The sequence below is a fragment of the Taurulus bubalis genome, assembly GCF_910589615.1.
Source record: "Taurulus bubalis genome assembly, chromosome: 4".
Classification (NCBI taxonomy): Eukaryota; Metazoa; Chordata; class Actinopteri; order Perciformes; family Cottidae; genus Taurulus; species Taurulus bubalis.
Window position 1 is genome coordinate 30,288,866 of NC_136592.1, and position 26,629 is coordinate 30,315,494.

Genomic DNA, 26,629 nt, shown 5'->3' on the forward strand with positions numbered 1-26,629 from the left:
TTTTGACAGCTCAAACTATACAGCTGCATGGCTCTGTTATTCAGATCTTCACATTGGAAGCTAATTTAGTCCACTTAAATGAAGCATAAAGTCACACAGAGACATGTGAAATTATTTTTAAACCAATATATGTGGAAGGAAAAGAAAAGAACAAAAACAATAGTCTGCGTGTAAAACGATCTGAAAAGGATAATCAGCCCACAAGTGACCACAAAATATTCTCGGTCTTTCCTATTAAAGCCAAACTTTAATAATATCACTATGTTGTATGCAAATTACTCCCCTCTTTTAGAGTCATGCATTATGTTTACCTTGTGGAAGCTCCCATGGAAAACCTGCTTCACTTGCTCCTCATTAAACGTGGCTCTCTGGATCTCTCCTCGGGTGTCCTTGTTGTAGAACGTGATCGTTTTGCTGGAAGCTGAAAAGAAAAGGGCCTTTGATGAATCCTTAAAAAGTGTGTTACGATGCGGTGGCACGCACAGCACAGACAGGACTATCGAGAACACATGCTTCATGAGAGAGGAGAGCGCCAAAGGGAAGGCTAAGAGGGATTAGACCAATGTTTGTAATTATGTGCACGCATTTACCACGTGTGTAAGCGCACATTTGTAAAAGATACTTGTTTAAAAATAGAGAATTTATCTGAACGTTATTCAGAGCAGTGGTTAATATGCCTCAACTGTCTTATTTGCAGCCTATCATATCGGACAAAGATACCATAGCTTTAGCTGCTTGGAAATGAGTTAAGAGAGAGCTAGAGTTGTTCGTAAAGAGTGTACAGCTGTGTCTATTTTTGGGCCGCAACAGGATGGGAGGCTTACGGTTGACGGTGACCCCGACCTCGGGGTTGTTGTTTTTGCCTGCAATCTGCCAGATATCAAAAGGTTCAGTGGTCGTGTCGGGCAGCAGGCGGAAGAGCAGGATGATGGTGTAGGCTGGGGGAAGACCCTCCGGATGGATTTCCCTGTAAGGGTAAAATACATACATTGTGATGAGTCACGATTTAGAGCTGTGCCATCGTCACACTAGCAGTCAGCATATTACGCTAGAAAAGGAATACCAAGACCATTAAGCCTCCATGCAGTGATACGGCGTCCGGTCGGTTACGTCGGCTGCCGAACCTGTAAATGATTGCCAGTTTCCCCCCCTGGCTTTGCAGGAATTGCCCACATGTTGAAAACATTTCAACATGCCCTCTCCTTTGCTGAAGTTCGAAGTGTTTCCATTTGTGCACATTTCGGCAATGTGCACACAAAGCACTCATCATTATAAACATATTAACAAGGTATGCTGAGGAGGTTTGGATACTCCTGCAGTTCTGAAATTGCGTAACACGACTTAAATGAGGCCCAATAAAGACACAAAGCTCTTGACCCCGAGGTGATTTGTTTGCGCCTAGAGTGACACAGGTGGGAGGAGGGCTGGTCCAGGAAGATTTTTAATTCCTCGACCACATTTTCGTGTTCCTGCTAGCACCACATATTCCACAAGCTGCAACAACAAATAGGTCTGTGGGCTCATAGCCAAGGGGCACTGGGGAAACCCTTCTGACTACAGAGGCATCATTATGAGTAATGACTGTGGGCTGGGCAGAATTAAAGTGCACAGGAGATAAGGCCAATAGGCTGGGAATATGGACATAGTTAGACTTCTACTCCCTCTGTTTGACACACACACACACACACACACAGAAACACTATTTAGTCTTAGCACTTACTTTGTGGGCTGGTTCAGGAAGGAATCCTTATGCAGCCTGTAGGCAATGTAGCTGTTGAAGGAGCCCGACTCCATGGATACACCGTTCATGCCAGCGAATGTCCGGTCTGTGATGTTGAAAGCTTCCAGCATCCTGAAGCCTGGAAGGGGTAAGAACAAGAGAACATGTTTAGAGGATGGAAATAGAAATAGGGAAACAACAAACTCCGGAGGAATTAGTGAATGTTCAAGGTGCATGGTGATGCTCTATGCTTACCAGGTGTTGTGAACCCATTGATGTAGATCAGAGGACAAGCTGAAACAGGACAAAACAGATAAAGACTTAAAGAAAGTGATTGACGTCCGCTTGTACATGTTTTGACAGTAGATCCGTTGAAATGTGGGGCAATAGGTGAGCTTTCCTGTTACCTTTGCAGGTGCATTAATCAACCACATGTCATCAAAGTCAAAAGAAATGTGTTCCTTTTTGAATGCAGAAATACTTAAATACAATAGTGCTTTGTGAGGTATTAATGTCCGCCTTACTGGAAGTGGCGGTTTCACAGATGAAGGTAATCAGGTTGTCCTGGATCTTGGCAAAAGCGTCATAGTCGTCCACCACAAACACATGTCTCTCACTGGGCTTGCTGCCGATAACTCTCAACTCCGACATGTCAACATCGGCGACTCCAACCACGAACACACTGTAGCCTGTAGGGGGTAAAACACACACAAAACAAAGACCACTGTTACACTTCCAATAACCACATGCAGTTTTATTACTGCAGGGATATGTTCAAGACTTTATTAAATCAGCCACAAAACTGGTGAGGGAAAACAAAGTGTGGGAGAAAAAGGGAATATGGGAAATTAGCTTTTACGACATACAACACGGACCAAAACACGCATGGCAATGATTCATAGTTCTGCACATACCAGAATGCTGCAGTTTCTCTGCACTCTTCTTGACGTCGTCCTGGGAACGTCCATCTGTGACCACCACCAGCACCTTGGGGACGTTCCTCCTCATGCCGCTGTCTGAGGTGAACACCTTCTCATAGACGTGCTTCAGAGCGACGCCTGGGTGAGGGAGGAAGATCACAAGGAAGGAGAGGGTCAGAGAGCATGAAGCAGGGTTCTCCAAAGTGAAATCTTTTTTGAAAATCAGTGAGGATGTTTAGCCTTTGAAAAAAAGGATTTACCAAGTACTTGAATTGAATAGTGTTTTTGTATGAAATTAAATGTATGCATATTTGTCCTCCCATTCAGAGCCATTATTCCAGCTGGTGAATGTTGAGCTAATTTTAATACATTTCTATGCATCTTATATGATACATACTGCTGGTTAGCTTTTGAATTTCCTCCCTGAGGACCGATAAAAGTGCATTGATTTACTATCATTGTTTATTAATTGAATATATGTTGTATTAATAGTGTGAATTAGCGAAGTAACTAAAACTGTAAGATACATATTCATGTCACAAAGGTGGCTTTAAACGGTCCGTAAGTTTGGAGCGTTGGTAACGCTGCGACTGCTGCCAAAGGTGTTGTTTTGAATTCTGTTTCTCTTTCAATATGTGCCTCCCCCTTCCCCTCTGAGACCTGAACCAACCCTTAAACCTAACCCTAACCACCAAGGGGAGGGGGGGACTATTATTTTAACAGGAGGGGAAACACTATTCAAAGGGGGAACCGACTTTGACAAGTCACCAGCACTTTTATTCGCTCGGGCAAATCCTGTAAATTTCTCCGCTGCGGGACTAATAAAGGATTACTTCATCTTATCTTAATTAAGTATGCTATAAAATAACAGCTTAAGGTTATCACTCACTCAATCATCTTCTTTAGAACAATTAGTGTAATGAGATGCCTCTGTGTTTTTTTCAGTGGTGTACCTGTCTTGGTGTTGCCTCCTCTGTAGCGCACAGACTGCAAAGCTGATACCACTACGCCTTTGTCCTGGTACGTGTTCAGCTTGAACTCAGTCTTGGCTTCATCACTGTACTGCACAAATGAAACCTGTTCAAAGAGAGAGAGAGAGAAATGATGAGAGAGTGATGCAAACATATCTTTCAAAATATTTGGTCAGTATCTGACATTAATGTGCAGAGAAATAACCATTAAAGACATCATCAAGGTTACCTGCATGCCACGGGGGCTGATGACATCAAAGGCTCCAGTCATGCTCTTGACAAACTGGATGACCTTATTGAAGCTGTCATCTCCAATGCTCCAGGAACCATCAATGAGGAAGACCACATCTGCCTTGGCACCTCTGCACACTGTGATGCAGGTACAATGATGTTAATGTTAAACCTCTTACTATAGCAGCATGATGGTGCAAATGTCAGAGCTCCCCTCACCATCTAGCGCAGGGGGCACTGTTACTGGAGCAGGGGGGGTGGGAGGCTCTGTTGGCACCTCTGTGGGTTTGACCACTGTGAGACAAAACAGAAACATGTGCACAACATTTAAAGTGACAGACTACACTGTGGCTAATAAAGGTATATATATATATATATATAAGTGTAACGCAAAATAAATGGGATGTCCCAGCTGCTTTTACCGAGTCCTTTGATATATTAGCATTCAAACTAGCATAGAGAACGTTATCTTACATGTCCTCTCCTTTACTTTAACTCCAGGTCCCTCCAGGTTGGGGGTTTGGGTGAACACTGTGGCGTCGTAGAGCGAGTCAGGGGTCAAGCCTTCAAAGCAGTAGCTACTCTCCGAGCCTCTGACAGTGATCTCCTGAGATCCTTTATTGGAGGCTGGAGGAGAGGAATAAGAAAAAAAGAGAATCCAGATTAGAGAGACTCAAGTTGACATGATCAAGGCCTTTATAGTGCATTGAGTGAAGCACTTACGATCAATAGGGTTGACTTTGAGTCTGTAAGAGGTGGCTGCTCTGTGGGCGGTCCATCGGATGCAGAAGGACTCGTAGCCAACGTTGTAGGTGGTCAGGTCTGTGACGTTCAGGTACACTAAAGGGAAGCGTTCTTCTTAGTACATAATCATTCACAACAACACCTGTTTGCAGTGGATTGGCATTTAAAACTAGAATCATCTACTTCATTTTGTGCAGATAAACCTGTCAACGAATGTTTTTTTTTGCACTGTTAACTTACATGTGGTGCCTTGTCCAATGAGAGGCGCACTGAGGCCTGTTTCGTACTGTGCCAGCACCTTCAGGTCATAGGTGGTTCCAGGCTTCAGGTTATGCAGTTGGTGGGAGGTCACGTCTCCAGCAAACACCTCCGCGGACTCGTCAGAGCCTGAAAGTAGATGTTTTTGTGTTAAAAAGAAAGTCCTTCTGATTGTATAGATGTTACTAACACCGTTCTATCCCCATAACAACATGTCCATACCCTCAGGCTGGTAGATGAGCTTGTATCCGGTAACCTTGGAGGGGGCAGGGTCCCAGGACACCCTGAAGCGGGTGTACCACTCATCAGAAACACGAAGGTTCCTGGGGCCGAGCATTCCCACTGTGGGAAACAAGATAGGGCAGCACAGTCAGCACAGGTTTCTTTTCATTGCAATGGAATGGAATTAAACTTCAATGTTGTCAGCATGGTAATTACTGAATTACAGCATATTATTGTTCATTATGGTTTAGATTTATGGGTGGAATATCTCAACGTGTGATCGAGGGGATGATACATTTAACCACATCAGAGAAATAATAAGAAACTAAATATTAAGCCGCCTCAAGGAGCGGAGTGGCAGTACGTCACGCAACAGGGCTCCTTTTGTTTGAAAAGCAAAATAAGACAGCACTGGATACAATCTCCCCCACTGGGGCACAGCCAGATCATAATTGTCTGGCAAATGCTTTTGGTCGGTTTGGCCCTCATGACAAGTCAAGAATTTCACTTGTTCCACTTCTGCTGTCAATGAGCCCAGTTTCATGTCCTTAAAGGATCTCTGCATCAGTCGAAACCCACAGACTAATTAGTTCCTACCTGTGCGTCCGTCTCCTTCCAGCTGTCCTCCTGCTCCATCAGCATACATGGCAGTCACTTTGATATTATAAGGAGTGTCTGGATCCAGGTTCTTCAGGATCACATTGTTTCTGTTTCCCGGTACTACAGTCTGTGAGTTGTTAGCCATATCACATAAAGAAAAAGATTAATGCAAGAACACATTAAGAGCATATAAGGGAAACATTTGCATTAATATCTCAGATCAATGAGAGTTGGTTTATTACTTAGAGCTGTGGATAATTGCCACTCTAAAAAGGGATTTTTTTTTAACATTAAGCAACAGTGGAATTATGTGGATTTATAAACATCCTTACAAATTCCTCGATGGGGTCTCCTGTGGTCTGGGCATAAGTGATGCGGTATTGCGTGACAGGACCTTCAGCATGTTCCCAGCTCACAGAGAGAGTGCTGGTGGTGGGGTCATATACACGCATGTTCCTTGGACCACTGCGGGGCTCTGAGCGAGGAAACATGCAAAAGTGTTGGTTTGTGTGTACATTCAAAACATTTCTATATCTCCAGTTTTTTTGGGAACTTATATGTGAGGCTAATTGTTGAAATACCTATACTAGATTCTGCACTTGCATGCTACAAAGGGTCCTTAGATTGTTATTCCAACTTGGTCTTTTAACACACTGGAAAAGCTTCTTACGTGTCTTTCCGGCATCACTGATAGTGGGTCCTTCGCCGTCGCTATACAGTGCAACCACTCCAACGTTGTAGTCAGTGTCTGGGAGCAGCTGCTGCAGCAGGGCCTCTTTGGTGTTCCCTGGTACCAGAATCTGCAGAGAGACATCGAGTGTGTGAGGAACAGACACTACCGAAGAGTTTCAGTGCAGCATGTCAGTGAAATCAGACAAAGATGAGCGTAAATGTGCTTATTTTCTCAAATAAACTCGAGCAATTGTGTCGGGATGCACAGGCATGATGCCTAACTCAATTCCCCGTCTCCTGACAGCTGCTTGTGTTGTAAACTCCCTTTGAAACCGTCTTTTTTACTAAACAGCCACTTGCTGTCAGCACAAAGTGAAAGAAGAGCCAAATAATTATTTGATTTTTGACAGCTGGCACTGCTGTTCAACCCAGTTTGACAGTAACAACAGCTGATTACGTAGAGGCCACCTGCTGTTAGTTAGCTGGACAGATTACGCTTCTCAAAGGCCTGTGTTAACCTCTGTGAGTGAGGGAAGGTGAGGGGTGGATGCTCGTTTATGTGCTTCCAATGGAAATGGGGATAAGTGTGTGGTGCAGGGTGTGACCGGCGAATGGGTTGGGGAATTTGCTCACTATCGTTTCATGGCGCATGCAGACAGCTCCCATCTGTCCTGGTCAACAATTCATTGAGGTGCTTGAGGTTCTCAGTACAAAAACATCACAGGCGACATCAGTGATGCCTGTAATAAATACCTTAAATCTCCAGCGAGTGTTAAATTTAATGATGCCGGCTGAAAAAAGGCCACATTGCACATCATTGGCTCCAGCTGCGAAAATGGCCTGAGCTCGCCATAAAATGTGTACCTTTCTATCAATAAACTGGAATAAGCCTGACACTTCAAATACCATGTTATTAAAGTCCTGGTAAGGAAACTGTTCTTAATGGTGCAATAATACTGGCAGATGCTAGAGAGGGCTAATGATACGATGTCAAAGTAACACTTGTGGATTCTTAGAAACCCTGAAGATGTGGTCACACCGGTGCCAGATGACACATGTTGTGTCAAGAACGGGAGTTGCCATTTATCTGAAGCAGTGCGTAAAAAAGGAGAATTCAGCTGGTAGTAACTGCACACATGCATGCACACAAACACGCTAACATGGACCATTTGGTGAACAGACTATTGGATGAGGCTCATTTCTGATCACATATGGTAAATGTAAATGCTGGATAAACATTTTAATTGGTTGCTGCTTGGGCGACATGCGACCACACCACCACCACCCGGGTGTGTCCTAATTCCCCTCTTTCTTAATAAACCCTTAGTTTGTGTGCAATAAGATGGTAACTGATAGGCTGTGATAAGTCAATAAAAAAAGAAGTTGGAGTTATGGGTGCCATTGTGCACCAATGTAAATGTTCTTTATTTGTATGCATATGTGCTATATTACACTTGGTCCCGCACACAGTGGATGGAAACTCACCGACTCAGAGGGCTTGGCGCCAGTAAGCGGAGCATAGACCACCCGGTACTGCTGGACTGGGCCCGTGGCAGCCTCCCAGCGAACGTTCAGAGTGTTGGTGGTGGGGTTGAAAACCTGGATGTTCCTGACGGGGCTACGCACCACTGCCGAGTCAGGAATGTTGGGTAGAAAGACAGTGGTTAGAGGTAGAGACAGATGAAAGTCATAGGTTTGGGTGAGGATCGGTGTACAGTTAAGCCAAAACAGGGTACAAAGCGTAAAGAAGATTGACGAGAGGAGGGTCAGACATAGAGAAAAGAGTGATGACAGAATGAGGTTAAGGGCCAGCAACTCAAGTGGTTTGTAAAGATTTAGAAGATAGATAGCGAGAGAGGATGAGACAAGGCAGAGGAGGGAAAAACAGATTGTTTATGTCAGGTACTCATAAGTGGGGAACGGTTCAGAGGTCAGTAAATTTTAGGCTAAAACCATAGTTTACACAAGGATGACAGCTATAATATTGCTGCAGAAATGCTTGAAGCATGTTCCTTTTTCTATTTGTGTTTTAGCATTGTGAAGTTTGACCTTATGTAGTTTCATGGGGTTATTTACAAGTTTTAAAGGATACCTTTGTGAGTCTCCTAACCAGTGGTACTGTCATTCAGTCTCATTTAACACAACATGGTCTAGACTTGTTTTGTGGACATCCAGAACCGTCCAACGACTACATGAGAACATTGCAATGAAATGGGAACAATAGCGGCCAGCAACCAACACAGCCGAGTTTAAGACATTATTTAACAATACTGCTATCAACAGGACGCTTCCTGTCAGTGCCCCGGAGGTTAATGAATAGGATATAAAAGGCGTATGTGCAGCCCTGTGTGAAGCTTGCCTCTAAAAATCCTAAGCAGATGTTTAGAAGCTTTGTGCCGCTCCCCCATATAACCCAAAAAATGCATGGGAAAAACACAGTGGGCAAAACACAGCGAGGGATCTTCCGTACTTTAAAGTTACACAAAACAAAGCCTGTTACCTAGCAAGCTGATTTTAATTTGAAGGCACAATTAAGTTGCTTGCAACGTTAGCTCAAGTAGTGAGAGCTGATCCATCCTTAAGTTGTAGAATAAATTGAGGCACTACAGATGCGGCAAAGTTAAAAGGTGAGCGGTATAAAGCTTTGCAGCAGCATAATCTGACATACTGTACATACTGTATAAGAGTTTGGTTAACATTTCTAGGAAAAAGCCACAGAACATGAAGGACCATTGCTCCAGAAGGGAAAATGGGGGTAACAGTAGCAGGCATGGAGCATGACCTTAGCCAAGTGAGTTGAGCGCCATAAAACATATAATGCTCTCCATTCATTTCTAACCCTCCCCTTCTGTTTCTTTTTCCCAAAGGAGAGCCAATTACTCAATACCCCCTTCCCCCATTCCCTATCCCCACCATTATCCTGACCACGACCCTTCCTTCCTACCTATAAATGGACAATATTACGGTAAAGAGAGAGGAGGCATCATTATGATGCTGCCAACCCGGAGGAATTCCTTCCTACGCAATCAACCCGCAAAATGCTGAGTCGCTCCCAGCAGAGAATGGTGGTTAGAAATTGTGGCAGAAACTGGAAAACAATGTGCTCTTCAATGAAGTTCAAACTAAGCTGACTGAGCTTGATACTGTCATTTTAGGTTATGTTGCATTTGATATGTTAGGTGTATTTTAAGTGCGCATTAATGCACTTCTGGCATTCAATCAGTTTGGCTTGGCTTCCAGCTTGTGAAAGGATTTGGATGATATGAAGAAAATAAGTTATAAATGGTTGCATGCTTGAAGGTTTATGACATCCGGTGACAACAAGCCAACAACTGAGGCAAGTAAGTTCATTTTGGATGGACATGAATGTCTTCCTAAAAATCCCACTGCCGTCACGCAGTATTTCATTTAGGGCTTTTCAGTTCCAAACCCTGAAACTGTCTTTCAAGGAGGTCGCTACTGCTTTTAAACGTCCCTGCAGGGATCCCCATTGTAACGGGTTGATTGTATGCATGCACTGCTTACAGGTTTTGCCATTCTCCGACATGCGTTGTCCCTCTCCAGCAGGGTAGACCGGAACCACAGTTGCTGTGTAGACAGTGTCAGACTGCAGGTTCTTCAGCACAGTGTTGAAGGTGCTGCCTGAGACCTGGACCTGGGAAGAAGCATAACAAGACATGTATCAGGATGTGCTCTGGCCAAATTGGGATTTTAAAGAGAAGCCTATTTCACTTGACGTGATCTAATGATATTTCAAACTTACCATCTCTTCCTCTCCTCCAGCTGCAGGGACATAGAAGACTCTATACTGACGCACGGGGCCTTCAGCTGCCTCCCACAGGACATTCAGGGTGCTGGTAGTGGGGTCGGTGACCCGCAGGTTCCTAACACCGCCCAAAGGCTCTGGGGTAACATAAGTATTATACAGTTGAACTGTCAAACCCAAACAGTGTCTGCAAGCTCTAATGATCTAAAAGAATGTCCATGAGTGCACTTTTACAACTGTATACATTCATCATGAGGTGTCAATGTTATCACTTGTCATTTGGGAGCACAACTCACTCGTCTTTCCAGGGCCTTTCAGTTCCTTGCTGACTCCTTTGGCATAGACCGCCACCACGTTGATGGAGTATTCAGTGTCAGGGGTCAGCTTGGGAAGCAGGACAGTAGTTTTCTTCCCTCCAACCTGGGTCTGGTTGGGAAAGAATACATTTCATCGAACCGTGGCTTATATGTATTAAATATAGTAAATATATTCTTATAACTGATGCTGTCAAATGTTTGTGAACCCTAGGCATTCGTAATGCATGGATTTAACTATTCAAACAACTATTTACTACTTAAGTTGGAAAGCATTTCAATTTTCTACAATTTATATACGCCTTGCGATAGCTTTCAAGAACTTTGAGCAATTCTAGTATCCACTGAGATCTGTTTATCGGATGGGATCAAGAGTTTAGCAGCTCTCCATGAGTGATGTCAATAACCTGATGGAAAGAATTTGATTTGAAAACTGAAAGACTGTCCACATTTCAGAAGAGGGATGTTTTGAATGTCCATTCGCACACTGGCCAAGGTAAATCTGTGCGCTGATGGCTGAAACAGTCGGATGTCTTGTCATAACAGTCATGCCTGGTGATGAATTTATTACATTACTTCTGGCTGTGTGGTTGCATGTGGATTTGTGTATGATAGTGAAACCGCCTGTGCTTTTAAGTCTGCTGTAATCCTCTGTGGGTTTCTTTAATCACTGCACAGCTCAGTCTCTTAACCAAACTGGCGGTATCTTTTATCAGCGAATGAAAAAGAAAACAAAAGGGAGGAAGTTCTCACATTTGGCACTGCAGTAGTTTTCTGCAAAATGTGTGTCAGACATTTCATAAAACAGACTTGTTGTCCCAGACGAAACGATGCAAAACTCCCTGCGTTAGCTAAACTCTTTGAAATCCTGACAGTGCACCAAGATGCCTTGGCTGATGCTAGCTTTTTAGCTTCCAGTTTTCCATCAACATTTCAGTGTGATATCACCCAAGCAATCAGCACAACTTGATTTTATCAAGTACTCAAGAGGAAAACATTCCACCTTGAGTTAAAAGGGAAAGTTATGTTCAGCTGTAACACCAGCTGAGCCGAGGCTGAATTTTGCACAACAATTCTGACTTCTGAAAATGTGCTTAAACCTTTCGTTGCCCTCTCCAGTATGACAAATGTTGGCTGTCATCTGGACTTCATTAAAAGAGAGGAAAGTACAGGGAACCAATTGCCAATCTACTCTATAATATATGACACCTGTAGCACAGTACTCTCTCATTACACAAACATACACTGACCTGACACATTCCATTTTCCATGGACACACACACACACTTACATATTTGCAGATAGCCATATAGCACACACTGAGTGTGAACCATCAAAGTGTAATCTCTAAGATGTCTGTTTATTACCTCCCCATAGAACTGTGACAGTATCAGCCCTCAAAATGTGACTTTTGAACTTTCAATATCAGCAAAATGTGTTTATTTCTTTAGTAACTTCTCAAAACCCATAAAGAGGATGAAATATTTGTCTGGAACATCTCCCATTGATTTAAGGGGTTGTTTCGTAGCTTATCAGTGTGCCTATCAGTCTGTAGTCTTGTGCAAGGGCGTGGGCATAAGCACCGTTTAGCATGCTTGCTTTTAAGTCTTGCATGTGGAAGCGATGAGAAATGTCTGACAGCAAATTAAAACCAAGTATTCAACTGTCATCCAAAAAGACTTTTGCACATTCAGCTAGGCAGCCAAAAAATGCAGAGCCAGTGGGAGACAGTCTGCAGTGTCCGGAAATATTGAGGAAAAACTAGGAAGGGTTTTGTCCACATTAATGCCGCCATATCCAAACAAACGATTAAGAGATTTGACTTAAGATAAACTAAAATAATTCAATACCAGTGGCAGCAGCTATATGTCCTGGAGGCAAATGAGCTCTGGAGGAAGAAACAGATCCAGTGATTGAGCTAAAGCTCAAGGGGTCATTAACAGCAGTTTGCCTGGCGAGGTGATGCCAGACTGAAATCCAGTGAAGAGGGCAAGAAGATTAAGGAGTAATATGTTAATGACCAGTACTGCTACTGCTGTTTTTCCTCTCAAACTATTCAGATTAAATTATAACTTGTGTTTCTTCTTTGTCATTAAACTACCAGAGCATTGTCCCAAGTTCGTGAAACTGCAATAAAAGCACCTTGCAAATGAATACTATATGTCTTGTGTAGATTTTAGAAAACACGACAGCTACACAAAGCAGTGTGTTGGTCTGTTGGGTCACTTACAGTCTGGCTCCTGCCTCCAGCTGTAGGGACGTAAGTGATCCTGTAGTTCTGGACTCGGCCTGGAGCCGGATTCCACCTGGCGTTCAAAGTGGTGGTGGTTTCGTTGAATACAACCAAGTTGGTAGGAGGTCCGAGAGGTACTGGAAAACGCACACACATTGCACAATTATGACCATTTCAAGATGTCTATCCGTCATGTAGCACATGATTTTCCATGGAATACCTTGAAAATATCTTTTAAAGACACAGTCCTTGATATTTTGGTCAGCTCATGTTAAAATGTAAACTTGAATGTCTTGAAATGACATCAAAAAAACATGAATTCACTTCACTTTCTTTACTTCATGGTAAAACAAAGCAGGGTTTCTACTGTTTCATATCAAGGATTGCAGCTTTAAAGAAGAAAAGACAATCCTACTCTGGGATGTTGTCTTTTCTGAGACACGGGTGGATTCTTGTTAACAGCAATGGATTGATGGAAAGATGATAATGGTTGGATTGATAAGTGCATGGATGAATGCGATGGATAGATGGATGGATGAATTGATGATGGATGATGGAATGCGCTTCAAAAACAAGGATTCAAATCCCTGTTTTGCAGGGCATGCATATTTGAAATCCCTCTTCAGCCATTTTATTTGTCATTTGACTGGGTAAGAACAGATTCAGGAAAAGCCATGGGATGAATGGTATGGACAACGAGACAAACACAGACAAGGACAGACAAACATTAAAATCGGCCGGGTCAGGTGCATCACAGCACCGCTGGAGCGATGGATGGGTTAAGGGCCTTGCTTGATGATGAAATGATGATTGTTCAATGAACAAAAATGCTGATGACTGGTTTAAATAATAAAACATGCTTTCACAGCTTGTGAGAAAAAGCATCCTCTGGCTTTACCACAAATATACTTACGTCTTTTACCACCACTTGTGGACCCTAGAGGCACTAGAGGCAGAAATAGAAAGGTATAATGGGCTTACCCGTTGCTCAACATTTCACTCAGCATATTTCGAAAGGGTAAAAATAAAAAGTTTAATAATTGATCTAGCCTTAAATCAGAGATTCTGTCTGCAACTGAAGCAAAACCATCTTCTCTTAGGTGATTGTTCAGTCGTCATCGCAGAGCTGCATGAGTGTGAATCTTACATGTCCTCTCATTTCCCAGCAGGTCCTCGCTCTCTGATTCATCCGGATAGATTGCGGTGACAGACACGTCGTAGGGCGTGTCCGGGTCCAGGTTCTCCAGAACGTAGGTTGTCTCATCGCTGTTCAGAATGTTCTGGTGAACAAAACACAGGAAGGCACTTTTAGCCAAAACAAACCAAAGATGAACAACACAAGATCCATGTCAGAGTGCTTATCATTGGATTGGTGCAAAAGTATAGGAGTTCTTGAAGACTGGAGTTCTTTTTCAAAGCATCGCCAAAGCACTTTCTATATCCTCCTCAAGAAATGCCTGCAGGAATTATTAGATCAGAAATGTTGACATCTTTGACAGCTGGTTTTCTCTTACATATTGGAAGTTGGATTCTCCCTTCTTGGCCCAGCCAATGCGATATAGAGCCACGTCAGGGGCTCCGTGCTCCCAGGTGGCTCTGAAGCTGCTCTGTGTAACCTCTGAGAGTTGCAGGTTCTTTGGGGCAGGAACCACATCTGTAGACAGAGTAGAGGGAGATAAGTGAAGTTTGATCTCCATTTGATCTCCATATCAGTAAATATTGTGGATAATGGCCAACTGCCATTATCCACAATGTCATAATAATGATGATTTAATTCTTACCAGTGATTGCATCTCCCAACATTGGCTGACCAGGTCCCTCATCATAGATCGGAGTGACAGCCAGGCCATACTCAGTCTGTGAGATCAGGTTGTCCAATTGTCTGGTGGTCACACCTCCTTCCACTTCCAGCTGTAGAACAATCAAACAAGCTTGTTAAACAATATTACTCAAAATCAATCAAAAGCAAATACATATATCGATGTTTGAAAGTTCATAGAACGTCAGATGTTTTTCTCTTCAGCCACATTTGGCCAAGTCTAACTCCGCTCACAGCATGAGTTTCCAGGAACACCGGCGACAGCTGGAATGCGCTCGATATAATTAGTAGTCGACTAGTAGGAAATTTGATCAGAAGATATAAAAACTGTGCTTGTTTCCAGAGGAAAATGGGAACAAACGAAAGACACACAACAAACAAACAAGCTGTAAACAAAACCACCTGGAATAACTTAAAAGAAACACCACGCTGATTTTACTGCTCTTGATCCTATTACGTTTTATTTGCTGAACTTCAAGAAATTGAACATAAGATATTCATTCTGAACACCCATTAACTTGAAAAGTTGCTATTCTTTTGCTGAATTTATAATCCAAACAGAGACCGTATTTGTCTCTCTGAACCATAAAACCATGCAAAATGATTCACCTGGAGGGAATAAGTCCTACGCTCTGTGTTGTGAGCGGCATTCTGTCATTTGTTGGGCTCTATCACATAATCCATCAGAACAAACATGACATTCTGCTACTTTCTGGGCAGTAGGCTCTTCCTCCCCACGCTCTGCATCGCATCCTCCTCCCATGAGTCGCTTTCACATGTGTGTTTCCATCAGAAGAGGTTTGAGGATCACCTCCACCTGATTTATGGCAAAGGAAGTAGCAAAAATGCACACCACAGAGTTTTCTCCTACAACCCAAGAACTCCTAAAAGGCGATGTGCAACCATAAAGTAGCGGTCCAATCCCCCCTTCAACTCCCTCAAAAACAGATTCTGATAGTTTTATAATGTTTTCATTGGACTCCAAAACATTCCCTAATGTCCATCCAACCAGCTGTAGTCTCCATTAAATATCAATATACAAACCTAATGGCTCAAATGGCTAATGGCTCAAGCAGACAACGGGTAGCGGAAGTCCTCGTGGAAAACATGGTTTTAGTGGGAAAAGAGGGAGCGAAATAAGGTGAGAACCAAACTCACTTCTTTTGCGTCTCCCTCATCAGGCTTGTAGGTGATGATGTACTTGCGAACAAGACCAGGAGCAGCATCCCAGAAAAGCCTCATGGTGCTGTGGGTGATGTCGCGAACCCTCAGTTTTCCCGCAGGTGGCAGGGGCACTGGACAGGGGGCAGAAGGTCAGTGTTTTAGGATTATAGTTAAGCATTGATGAAGACAAGGCTGAAACCAAAGTGGCTCTGCTTCATGAAGTACTGTAAAGGTCGACATTAATCCTCCCGGAGCATTTTTTTTACAGATTTTTCGAAAATGAGGAAGTGAGTTTTAAAAAACTCAAACGCTTCTAGATCATCAACCACAGGTCCGATCTAATAAATGTAAACGGCTAAAGTATTGTAAACCCTTGTGAGAAGAGAAACGATGGACTACATTTAAAAAAAAAGATTGTTATATTTGTATATTTACGTAATTACGTAAGCTCCTCAACATGACTGAGCAATTATAACGTTTCACTATTTAACTAATTTAGTACCCCTAACAACGGCGGATTTCGCTCAAAGCAACGGCTGTTTTTTCTTGAATTTTTCTCCGTGTTTCGAAGCCCTGCATCTGAAAGCGCGTCAGATGACACGCAGAAAAATACGGTAATTTTAAGTACACGTAGCGAAGATTTCGGTCAAAATTTCTCATTTCTTTATTTCTGAACCGAAAAACATGATTTTTAGACTGTAAAGGCTTGAAAACATGTCATTGCTTGTGTTTATTGTGATTATTATTGCATATTTTGATGCTTTAGGTCTTAATCTTTCTAAAGAGGTGCAGTATTACTCTGGAGCATGATGGGAAGGCACCAAAAATTCAATTAAAAAAACTCGGGGAGCGACCGAGGACTCGGTACTTTTTTATCAGACTCTTGACTTTTGATCATATTTATGCAGAAAATAAATAATGTTTAAATTAATAATTATTTTTAATTTTTTTAAAGGCAAGGAGTTGCTGATTCTTTAGAGATCAAGAACAATAGGGGCTGGTATTCATATCAAGGCCATATGAGCTGTAGAACACCTGTAGAAGCCCTAGGTTCCCCCTATAGGGGGGACCCTAGGGTTGATGAGGTTAAAGAGTTCAACTCATGACTACATACGTGTGACACCCTGCTCGGTCAGCGGTTGACTAGGCGACTCTCCATGCAGGGCGAGGAGGGAGAGTGAGTATGCTGTGTTGGGGAGTAACTTCACCAGCTGGACATCAGTTGTATCGCCTCCCACTCTGATCTGCAACGTGACCAGACCAAACCAACAACATGAGGTCAGAGGGGAAGTGACATAGATTGAGACATTTGGATGAGAACAGTGGGGGAATTTCATCTGCTGATGCTGGGTTTTGGCCCTCTGAGGTTCCATGAACAAACGGTTTCCTTTGGCATCGCTCATGGTTCACCCACCCCTTTGAGACCAACTATGTTGAAGGTGGTGGAGCGGTCACTGGTGGCTTTGTCCAAGGCTATTTCAGTGTGTGACATCTGTATTTCGTCAAGAACTGATTACAGTGTTTGGTCTCCCCTTGTGTGTGGCAATGTATGTGTCTGTGTGTGTTTTCTTGCATATTAATACATGTGTGATAGTGTCATAATCTGTCCGTGTTCTGATGATGTCTCTTACCTCCTCCTCCTGGGTGGGCTGCGTGGCATTGATGGCGCTGTAGAGCAGCATGTAGCCAGTGGCACCCGCTGCCTGCTCCCATCTTACCCGCATGGTGGTAGTCTGCTCGTCATAAATGTCCATGCGTCTCACAGCAGACAAGGGCACTAGATGACCAGGCAATGATGTTAAAGGCAACAAGTATTGGCACAGTGAAACTAAACTGCCATCAGGAAAACAGGAAGAAGACACAAAGAAATCAAAGTCAAAGTTGGACTTGAGCCCCGTGCAATTATAATCATTGTCTCTTACTTTGCATCTAAATAAGAGTTGGAATTGCTTTCTTTTGGCAGCCATGTATGGCTTCACAAACAAAAACAACAACAACAAAAAAAAAATATATATTCTATCTTTGAACATTTACTAATGGAGAAGACGCAGAAATCAGTCTGCAATTTGTGTTAAGCAACTGAGCCAGAGAGATTTACTGACGGAGGCTGACTCAAAGGGAAACTTTTGCTCATAGAAGTAAGAGCCTGCTGGAATTTCTTTTTAAAGTGTAGTTTAAGTAGTTTACATTCCCACGGACATCTTTCACCATATATGGATTTTTACAAGTGGATCTCTTTCAATCAAATGACGCGGGCCTAGATGTGAGCCAAAAGGGCAGAAAGAGAAGACCTACGTGTGGTTTCAGATCCTTTGAGAGGCTCGCTGCTATCCTCTCCCTCCACTGAGTAGACTTCGATCAGGTACTCTGTCAGCGGGTTGAGGCTCTGGAGAACCACCGAGGTCTCAGTGCCATCCACAAACACCTAACACAGATGGAACAGTTAGAGGATCGCAGCTAAAGGAGTCGAGATCTGTGCAGTGTCTTTGATACGAAGCTGTAATTCTGTAACTTATATCTATAGATACTTTCTGAAGTGAATATGGATTATTACTGTATGCATAAATGCGTGAATATATATTTTCCAATCTCACATTGTACAGTGCAAACAACAAAAAAGCAAATGCTAATCTTTTTACTGCATTGACTTAAGTATTTCATAAAACTATCCAATAAAAAAGTCCATCTGACAAGTTATTACTGCACTTAAACTCAGCATGGGCTTCAACTTCAGATCTATAAAAAACAATAAAAGTATTTAGCAAAACCAACGTATAATTAGATTCAGTACCAAAAAATGCATATTTTCCACATATTGTGGCCAATGGAGCGATCACTCATGAACTCATTATTTGCTTTTTTTAATCCTCTAAAGCTTCAAGCTGTGTGTTTTGTTTCCTTGCCCCATGTCGTATTGTAAATAGACACCCAAGTAGAGCGAGATAGATGTACTGCAAACTTCTTTGTGTGAATTAGTCAAAGTAGAAGCATGTTTTTAGTGTTGCTCTGTAGTGTTTCACTGGATGAAGCAGGTGTACCTGTTGTCGGCGTCCAGACAAAGACATGTACTCCACGCGGTACTTCTCCACAGGGCCATCAGGGGCCGTCCAGGTGGCTCTGAAGGATTGGTGAGTCACCTCTGATGTCACCAGGTCAGTCGGAGCATCGGGTGCACCTCCTATTCAGGTGTAAGCATAGCAAGACAGAAGCTGCTAAATGGGCCATCGCAGTGAACTATAATGACGTTGCGGAGCAGGGGACAAACTAAATGTGCAACCGATAAAAAGCATGCGTACTTAGTGACAAGTCCTAACAGCACCTTGTAAACACCACAGTACTTATTGAGAAAGCCACATCCTTTCCAAGGAGTTCCCCGACAGTATCAAATAGCAGCTCTTTAAATTGATTAAGGAGCAGAGATTTTCCTATTCCAGGGAGGCAGAGAGAATATCAGAGGAAGAAGACAATAATAGATCTGCAATCATTTCCAAGAGCTTTGCTCGTTCTTTGGCTTTAATAATGATAATAATAATAATAATACATCAGATTTATGTAGTGTTTTTCAAAGTTCTCAAGGATCCTCAAAGTGTTGCTTTCCATGGTGGGCCAGACATGTAACTGTGGGTCTGTGATGCTGATGCACTGTATACATATATTTATAAATGTCTGGGAATGGAGCACTTGGCTTAATGTGGTTGTTCTTATTTTTTGCAAAGTAGAAGGTGTCTGTCCTTTATCCGGTGACTTTTTCTCTGTGATTCCTGTACTTTGATCAGTGCAGTGGATGCATACTTTGCTGTGAACTCATACACACCTGGTCCCTTGACACTGTTACAGAGGTTGTCAGTGAGGCTGTCGACGATTTCCAGCAGGAAGGAGAAGTCAGCCACGTTGTACATATGAATAGTATCCGGATCACTGGCGATAGACCTCAACTCATTCTCATCAGCATTCTTGACACCTAAAGAGCAATAAGGAAGACAAGTATTTTGATAAGTACGAAAGCTGTAGGCTACTTCATTCAAGTTTTTGCACACAAACAGATTTATTTCACTTACCGATGGCGTAGAGCTCAATGTCCTGATCGCGCAAGCTCTGAGAGTTGAGGATGACATCGTCCTGGGATTTGCCATCAGTGATCAACACACCGATCTTTCTGGATTTGGGTCGCATCCCAACGTTCTCTTTGAAATTGTTCTGGAGGAGGTAGTTCAAAGCCAGACCTGCAACCAAGACATCAATGTTCATTTTTCCTCTTGATAGCCACACAATACAAAATTCACGACTGTGTCCCACTGGCAACACATTAAATAAATCAAAGTACCAGTTAGGGTGTTTCCTCCTTTGTAGGGCAGGTTAGCCACAGCCTCCAGGAGAGAGTCCCGGGTTCGATGAGCATCCAAGTGCCATTCAGTCTTTGGGTCTCCACTGTACTGAGCAAGACCTGAAGAAATAATTGTTATACAATTGCGAAGAGAGCTCTTTTTGTTTTGTTAGTAATAACCAGTTGACTATAAATGTGCTTATTCTTGTTAGACCCACCAATTTGGACCCTTTCAGGGCCAATATCAAAGACTCCCACCATACGGGTGATGAAGGCACGAATGGTCTTGAAGTTGATACGTCCAATACTCCAGGAGCCATCGACCAGCAGCACAATGTCAGCTTGTGCAGTGGTCTTACAAGTCACTTCTGTGAGGGCAAAATTTCAGGGCCTTAATTTGACAAATAGGAAGGTTTGAAATGACATATATAATACAAAAGTCCATGTACACACAATAGTGCGTGTGGTGAATTGTAATGAAAAAGATACTTAATAGGTGTGAGAGGTAAAGGAAAGCAGAAGAGAAGAGTTCATTTGTTGGCATTGAACAGAACTAAATAGCATCAAAACATTCCCCAAGGTGCAGACACACAATACATTTACAAGCAGGTAATAAAAAAACATTCCCTCTTTTCTGAGGATTATTATCAGACAACTTTTATTTTCCAGGTGTTATAATTATTATCTTCTTCTCTTGTGGCATGTCGAGGCAGTATTTCTCTCGGTTCTTCTCGTTGGATCCATGAGTTAGTCCCAAGGGCAAATCAGGAGAGTGCACCCTTAAGAGCCTTTGACATATCAAAGGCCTTCATTAGAGAGGGAATTACTGTGCCCTCCAGAGCAGCAAGGTGAGATTCAGATTTTCCAAACACCTGTGTGATGACAAGGAAGGCATCCGATCCGCTGTACCTAAAAGAGGGCTGCAGATGTGCTTTGGAGATATGCAGATGTTGCATGCAGGTTAGATGTTTGATTTACAGATTGCTTTGCTCACACAGAAATCCCGAACCCAGACCCCAGGACAGACAGTCCAGCTGTCAAGCTTACACTGACAGCAAGGGAGAGAATACAGAAGAAGAAAAAACTGTCTGCTCGAGCCAAAAAAAACGGACCTTACTTTGACTAGAATTAAATTAAATTAAATTAAAAAGGAGAAAGCGGTTGCAGTAAAAGTTTTTCTCTACTGTAATTTAAATATTTTTAGTAAATTAAGAGAAGCAATTAGAGATAATGTTACTTAAGACTTTTGTCACACCCAATAAACTCCAGCGGCTTGGTGAGAACTGGCCTGTTGTCAATGGTACAAGGGAGAGTGTGATTCTCTCACCTGCTCTAATGTATCCGCTGGAGCCGTCACTGAATCCTAATCTGCCTCCTTATTAACACCGGGCCTGCTGCTGCTGAGCGGTCAAGCTGACCTTTCTAGCTCCTTCCAGTAAACACAACATTTTTCCTCCCCTTTACACTTTACTGCCTGCCTCTGACTCACGAGGTAGTAAAAACATTTTATAACTGCAAACAGATTATACGCGTATGGCTCGAATCTACACTGGCCTGTACTTGGGCTGGAAATAAAAAAAAAAGCGGAAGCCCAAAGTGTCACAAAGAAGAAAGCGAGAAAAGGGCAGACAGATGGAATAGCCATTACATCTGTTATTTCGTGAGACAATTAGCTTTGAGGAAAGGCATTTAGGGAAACTCTTCAGCGTTTATGGGCCCTGAGTTTGGAGCGTATTTTCCTAAGCAAAAATTTACTATGTGATACAGTCTCCAATGTTTGACTGTTAGTGCCCATAGACATAACATACTGGAGACGCTGCCTTAAAGGCGGTGACAGGAGTCGTAACAGAATGACTAAAACCATGTTGTTCTACTTAGTTTTAGCATGTAACATGGTCTCTCTGGTAGTCCTTTGATGATGTATACCACATCTTTACTATATGTGGGTTGCATAGTTTGAATATAAGATAACTTTACCTGATACCACATAAGGAGGAGGCTCAGGATCATCAGAGAGAGTGGTTTTCTCCTCTCCAGCCAATGGCATACTCTCTCCCCCATCAAACATACCAAACACACTCACTGTGTATTTGGTACCAGCTCTATAGGCCAAAAAATATATATTTTCAGATATTTTTTGACATGATATACTGGAGAATATTGTTCAAAGTTCATATGATGTGTGAAAATGAGAATTCAGCCACACCTTAGCTCCTCTAGGACCACAGTGTTGTCATAGGGACCAACCAGAAGTTGTGCCAGGTCGATGTCTTCGCCTGAAGGGTGGAAGGTGACTTTGTAGCCCTTAACATCGCCTGGTGCGTGGTCCCAGGTCACACGGAAACTGGTCTTGGCAGGCTCTGAAGTCTGGAGGTTCCTTGGTCCTTTATAAGGTGTAACTAGGGAGAGAGGACAAATGCATAGATTGACTAAATGGCACAGAACTGAATGATGAGATAAGATAAGATAATCCTTTATTAGTCCCGCAGTGGGGAAATTGTAGTATTACAGCAGCCTTGCACACAATAGAGACACATAGTAAAAACAATCAAGTAGTATAAATAAGATAACAATAAACAGTAGTAAAACAGTAGTAAAAACAGTAAGAGAAGAGTACAGTAGCCATTTTAAATTAAATACACAGATGGAATAAGAGTATATAAAAGTACTTGAATGTATTTATATTGCACAAGGTGAGTGCAATTAAAGTGTCCAAGTGTCCAAAAGTGTCAAAGTGTTCATGGTTTACTGTGAGCTCAGTGTGTTAAAAATAAAATATAAAAAAACTAAATATTTTAAGCACTTTGTAATGAGGAGGAAGAACAAATAAATACTATACTATTGCCTGAGTCATTTAGAATTGATTATGATTGCGATAAGAAAGCAGTTAAGTACACGTGGATCAACCTTTCTGAAACTTGGCAACAGAAAGAGCGATGATAAATTGGATGATAAACCAACGTACGTGTTGTTCCTTCTCCTTGCCGTGCTTTGCCTTCTCCAGAGCGGTACACTGGCAGAACGGTGATCTCGTAGGTGGTGAGGGGAGTAAGGCGCCTCAGCACAGTAGAGGAGTTGCCACCGGGCACCTTGGCCGCTAGCTGGCGCCCTCCTGACTTGGGTTTGTAGGTAACGCGGTAGTTGAGTACGTTTCCAGGGGCTTGTTGCCATGTCACCTTCATGCTCTTCTCCGTCTCCTCAGAGACAACAATCGTTCTGCCAGCCGCCGAGACTGCAAGGACGGAAAAAAGGAACAAAGGTTAAAAGAGGAGAAATGATGAATGGATGGTCTGATGGGAGAGTGTAGACTTTGGGCCTTATTCAGGTGGGAATCTGCGCTAAATGTGTGCTTAACCACGTATTTTTCCAGTATACCTTTGGAAATATAAGCAGCTTGGCTTTCCTGCTGGTAAGTAAACTAAACAGTAACACGCTTAGCTACCTCACAGTCTTTCATCTGGATATCTGCTCAGTTTCCACACGCGTGTGGACACAAACCTACCCAAATAATTCAGATTTTTAGAGGTATACTTTAAACAGGCCTGAAATCTACATGATTGATCATGTTTAGTTGGAAGGTCGGGGAGCCAGACTTAGATCTCTTGTGCATTTGAGCAAAGCCAGTGCTCGAAGTGGGCCGGTACTCACCAGTACACAGTACCGGCACTTCTGCATTTTGCTCTTTGGCGACTTTTTCTTGCGCACCTTGTCACAAGCTGCCAGTACTCCTTTCTGCCCTCTACACATCAGCTTCTCTGGGCGATTCATAATCAAACGACACAGTGCCAGCGGATTTGTGCTGCGAAATTCAGAATGTGTCTCTTTATCCTGCTGCATAATATGTTCGAGCATCCTGACTGGGACACTGCTCCTAAAACCTGAATGAGTAGCTCGCACCCTGTCTGGTTGGCTGCTGTTGATTCCAGGCTATAGCTATCCTGTAATATAATATAGAGCGTTACATTAGGCTACAAACAGGGAAGCACTTTAGGTATTTACACGATGGGTAAATAATAAAACACCACCAGAAACTTATGAAGTTTAAGTTGGAATTCTATTGGAGTGTTATAGGCCTTCTATGAAGATGCATAGCCCAAGAAAAACAATATAATAGTAACATTATATGATTATTATACAACTGATTATGACATTATAACAATAATAAATAAGTGACAATCACAACAAACTAAATCATAAATAAATAGGAATAAGTAGCAAGAGATTTCTGATGCTGGCCGATACACACCGCAACATGTGAATAAGAGTACTGGCACTTGTTTCTTTTTTCCACATCAAGTGCTGAGTGAAGCCATGGTTCTCAATTTTCTATTGTGCTCCACAGAGGGTTTCTTATTTTCAGAGCAGGAAGGGCAAGTGTGAATTGTCAGAAGCATCAAAATGAGCCAGGGAAAATATTCAGAATGCTCGACTTCAGAGGGAAGACTTTTATTAATGGAAAAAAAGCAGAACATCCAAAGTTTGCCGTGTTTGGCTCAGGCCAAAAGAGACCTGTGATTTGTGTGGAGCACGAGAAAAGAGAGCAAGAGATAGTGGGTGTAAAGCGAACAAAAGATCGAGCAAGTGAACATTGCATTTTTCAAAGCTGCCTCATCGTTGTGTTCGGTGTATATGACACATTTCTCGCTTGCCAGAATCAATAAACAGTAATGATGGTTGGAAATATTTTTTTCCGAGAGCACATTCCAATTCACAAAGTGGTGGACCAATTCCCTCCCAACTGGTGCGATTTTCCGCTCAATGTGCTTTTCTCATCCAAGCAAGAGTGTAGTCTAACAAGGGAGAGGCCAGGGGTCTATATGTCCTGAATCTCCCATGAAAACCATCCGCAGGTGTGCTGGACATTACGTCACCTCTGAACGTACATATAACACACGCGCACAGTCATAAAGATGTGCACTCGAAGACTCTATATTCTTGATGGCTCACGCGAACGCCAACAGCTCTGACGCTATCTCCTAACAGAATGAGTAGAACAGTAATTGGCACTGACAGACCTCTATTTCTACACCACACCAAATAAAATGGAGCTTAAAGCCAAACGACAGGCATATGAAACGTTAAAGCTTAGCATGTGTTTATGACTAGGACGTCTCAACTTGAATTCTTGGCTTTCAAAATGATCTTCTTAACAGCTAGACGTGGAAAAAGAAAACGTGCAATTGTCCCTTTGTGGTCATAGAGTGTTTATGGCTTCTATGTTCATAGAGTTAAATCACACTTACCTCGGCTTCACACTTTCTAGCTAAATCCAAGACGGGAGTAGCATTGGAAAAATACCAAGAAAAGACGGGAGCAAAAGTAGGGAATAAGTGTATCGGTTGGAACTTACTATCTGTGGTTTCTTCTCCAGCTAATGGCTGACCCTCTCCACGGCCATAGCCAGCAAACACAGAGACCTGATAGCGTGTCTCTGGGGTGAGGCCCTCAAGGACTGTGTCTGTGGCGTCTCCTGGTATCGTCTTTTCCCCAGTCTCTTCCGTGAAGAGAGACTTCCACCTGATCCGGTACTGCCGAACGTTGCCGGGTGCCGCGGCCCAAGACACAGCAAAACTTGTGTCGGTGACGTCTTTGGTCACCAAGTCTCTGGGTGAACCAAGCTCTGTGGAGGAAGGAAGAGGGAAAGCATTAGAAACAGAGCCCGTCAGCGTGTGCTTAATGGATATGGAAACTGGAAATAAGTAGCACAACAGCTTTACTTTTGTTTACCTGAAGGATTTCATGAGGTTTTTCTTTGATTTGAGTTGCTCCAATGCACAATAATTGAACTAAGATGGTAGTGTTAGTACAAAAAGGCTTTAGGGAGCAGGTGGTGTTGATTTCTAATGCAGGTTTATAGAGGTTTGAGGAAGTGGGCGAGACACAAAAGGGAAAAAACTAAAAACCCCAGCGATAAACCATGACCAATCCCTCATTTGTCTCTACTTTAACCCCTCAGGATCTGTTTGAACAACCTGATTTTCTCCCTTCACAATCAGAGAGTGCTGGAAAAATCTCTGCAAAACTAATCAGAAGTCACATATCCTCAGCGCCTCTCCCGGCTGCACTTTCAATTTTCCATCGAAACAGAAGAAACCCGATCCACAAAAGTGTGTTTGCTACTATTGCAGATGTTTCACTCTCCTTCAATCACTTTTCTTGAGAGGCCATGCTTGGCTTAGAGGGATACCCATGTTGAGACAAACTCCATATAGAGGAGCTTCATCGACCGCAGGAGGACACTCTGCCACATAGACTCGCACACAACCTCCGGAATCCTGATCCTGAATCAAGGCCCTAAGGCCCTACATGCCAGCACCTAATGGCAATATAATCACAGGCAGAGCAGTGCATCTGGGTGGTCTATCTCAAACCGCATCGTTAATCAAACCTCACCAAATGTGATGAATCACAAATCTCCCTCGGTGCAATGCATAATCATTTTGAAAAAAATAATGGGAAAAAAAAGCAGAAAAGGTAGCCACTATGTCTCTCTATCACCTTTCCGAGTCCTTCTCAACATCCACCTATTTGTGAACTAGAAACTGATCGGAACAGAAATAACAGCAGCGCCGCCGCCTGCCAAGCGATCTGCACCTTGAGCGCGGGGGCCAGATATGAAGAGCGATGGCCACGACCACAAACTAATGAAGAGTTCCAGATTTTGGAGGACC

At 42.8% G+C, this 26,629-nt stretch overlaps 1 protein-coding gene across 1 annotated transcript in view; it reads right to left on the minus strand.

Annotated features, from left to right (window-relative positions):
• The window catches only part of col12a1a (collagen, type XII, alpha 1a), a gene marked incomplete at its 5' end in the record, with an annotated part of 53,846 nt that overhangs the window by 13,829 nt on the left and 13,388 nt on the right, over positions 1-26,629 (minus strand). The window contains 38 exons of the mRNA XM_079216522.1: positions 312-421; positions 825-967; positions 1,721-1,859; positions 1,976-2,014; positions 2,245-2,409; positions 2,635-2,778; positions 3,594-3,717; positions 3,841-3,980; positions 4,062-4,136; positions 4,317-4,469; positions 4,566-4,682; positions 4,827-4,973; positions 5,067-5,186; positions 5,664-5,793; positions 5,999-6,141; positions 6,337-6,466; positions 7,824-7,966; positions 9,864-9,993; positions 10,102-10,241; positions 10,401-10,530; positions 12,649-12,788; positions 13,565-13,597; positions 13,799-13,931; positions 14,166-14,305; positions 14,433-14,562; positions 15,629-15,765; positions 16,749-16,878; positions 17,266-17,411; positions 17,930-18,059; positions 18,673-18,812; positions 19,449-19,595; positions 19,693-19,857; positions 19,959-20,078; positions 20,177-20,326; positions 21,936-22,060; positions 22,165-22,357; positions 22,924-23,190; positions 25,309-25,578. Of these exons, the coding sequence (XP_079072648.1) occupies positions 312-421; positions 825-967; positions 1,721-1,859; positions 1,976-2,014; positions 2,245-2,409; positions 2,635-2,778; positions 3,594-3,717; positions 3,841-3,980; positions 4,062-4,136; positions 4,317-4,469; positions 4,566-4,682; positions 4,827-4,973; positions 5,067-5,186; positions 5,664-5,793; positions 5,999-6,141; positions 6,337-6,466; positions 7,824-7,966; positions 9,864-9,993; positions 10,102-10,241; positions 10,401-10,530; positions 12,649-12,788; positions 13,565-13,597; positions 13,799-13,931; positions 14,166-14,305; positions 14,433-14,562; positions 15,629-15,765; positions 16,749-16,878; positions 17,266-17,411; positions 17,930-18,059; positions 18,673-18,812; positions 19,449-19,595; positions 19,693-19,857; positions 19,959-20,078; positions 20,177-20,326; positions 21,936-22,060; positions 22,165-22,357; positions 22,924-23,190; positions 25,309-25,578 (5,258 nt within the window). The remainder of the gene's footprint in view (positions 1-311; positions 422-824; positions 968-1,720; positions 1,860-1,975; positions 2,015-2,244; positions 2,410-2,634; positions 2,779-3,593; positions 3,718-3,840; positions 3,981-4,061; positions 4,137-4,316; positions 4,470-4,565; positions 4,683-4,826; positions 4,974-5,066; positions 5,187-5,663; positions 5,794-5,998; positions 6,142-6,336; positions 6,467-7,823; positions 7,967-9,863; positions 9,994-10,101; positions 10,242-10,400; positions 10,531-12,648; positions 12,789-13,564; positions 13,598-13,798; positions 13,932-14,165; positions 14,306-14,432; positions 14,563-15,628; positions 15,766-16,748; positions 16,879-17,265; positions 17,412-17,929; positions 18,060-18,672; positions 18,813-19,448; positions 19,596-19,692; positions 19,858-19,958; positions 20,079-20,176; positions 20,327-21,935; positions 22,061-22,164; positions 22,358-22,923; positions 23,191-25,308; positions 25,579-26,629) is intronic.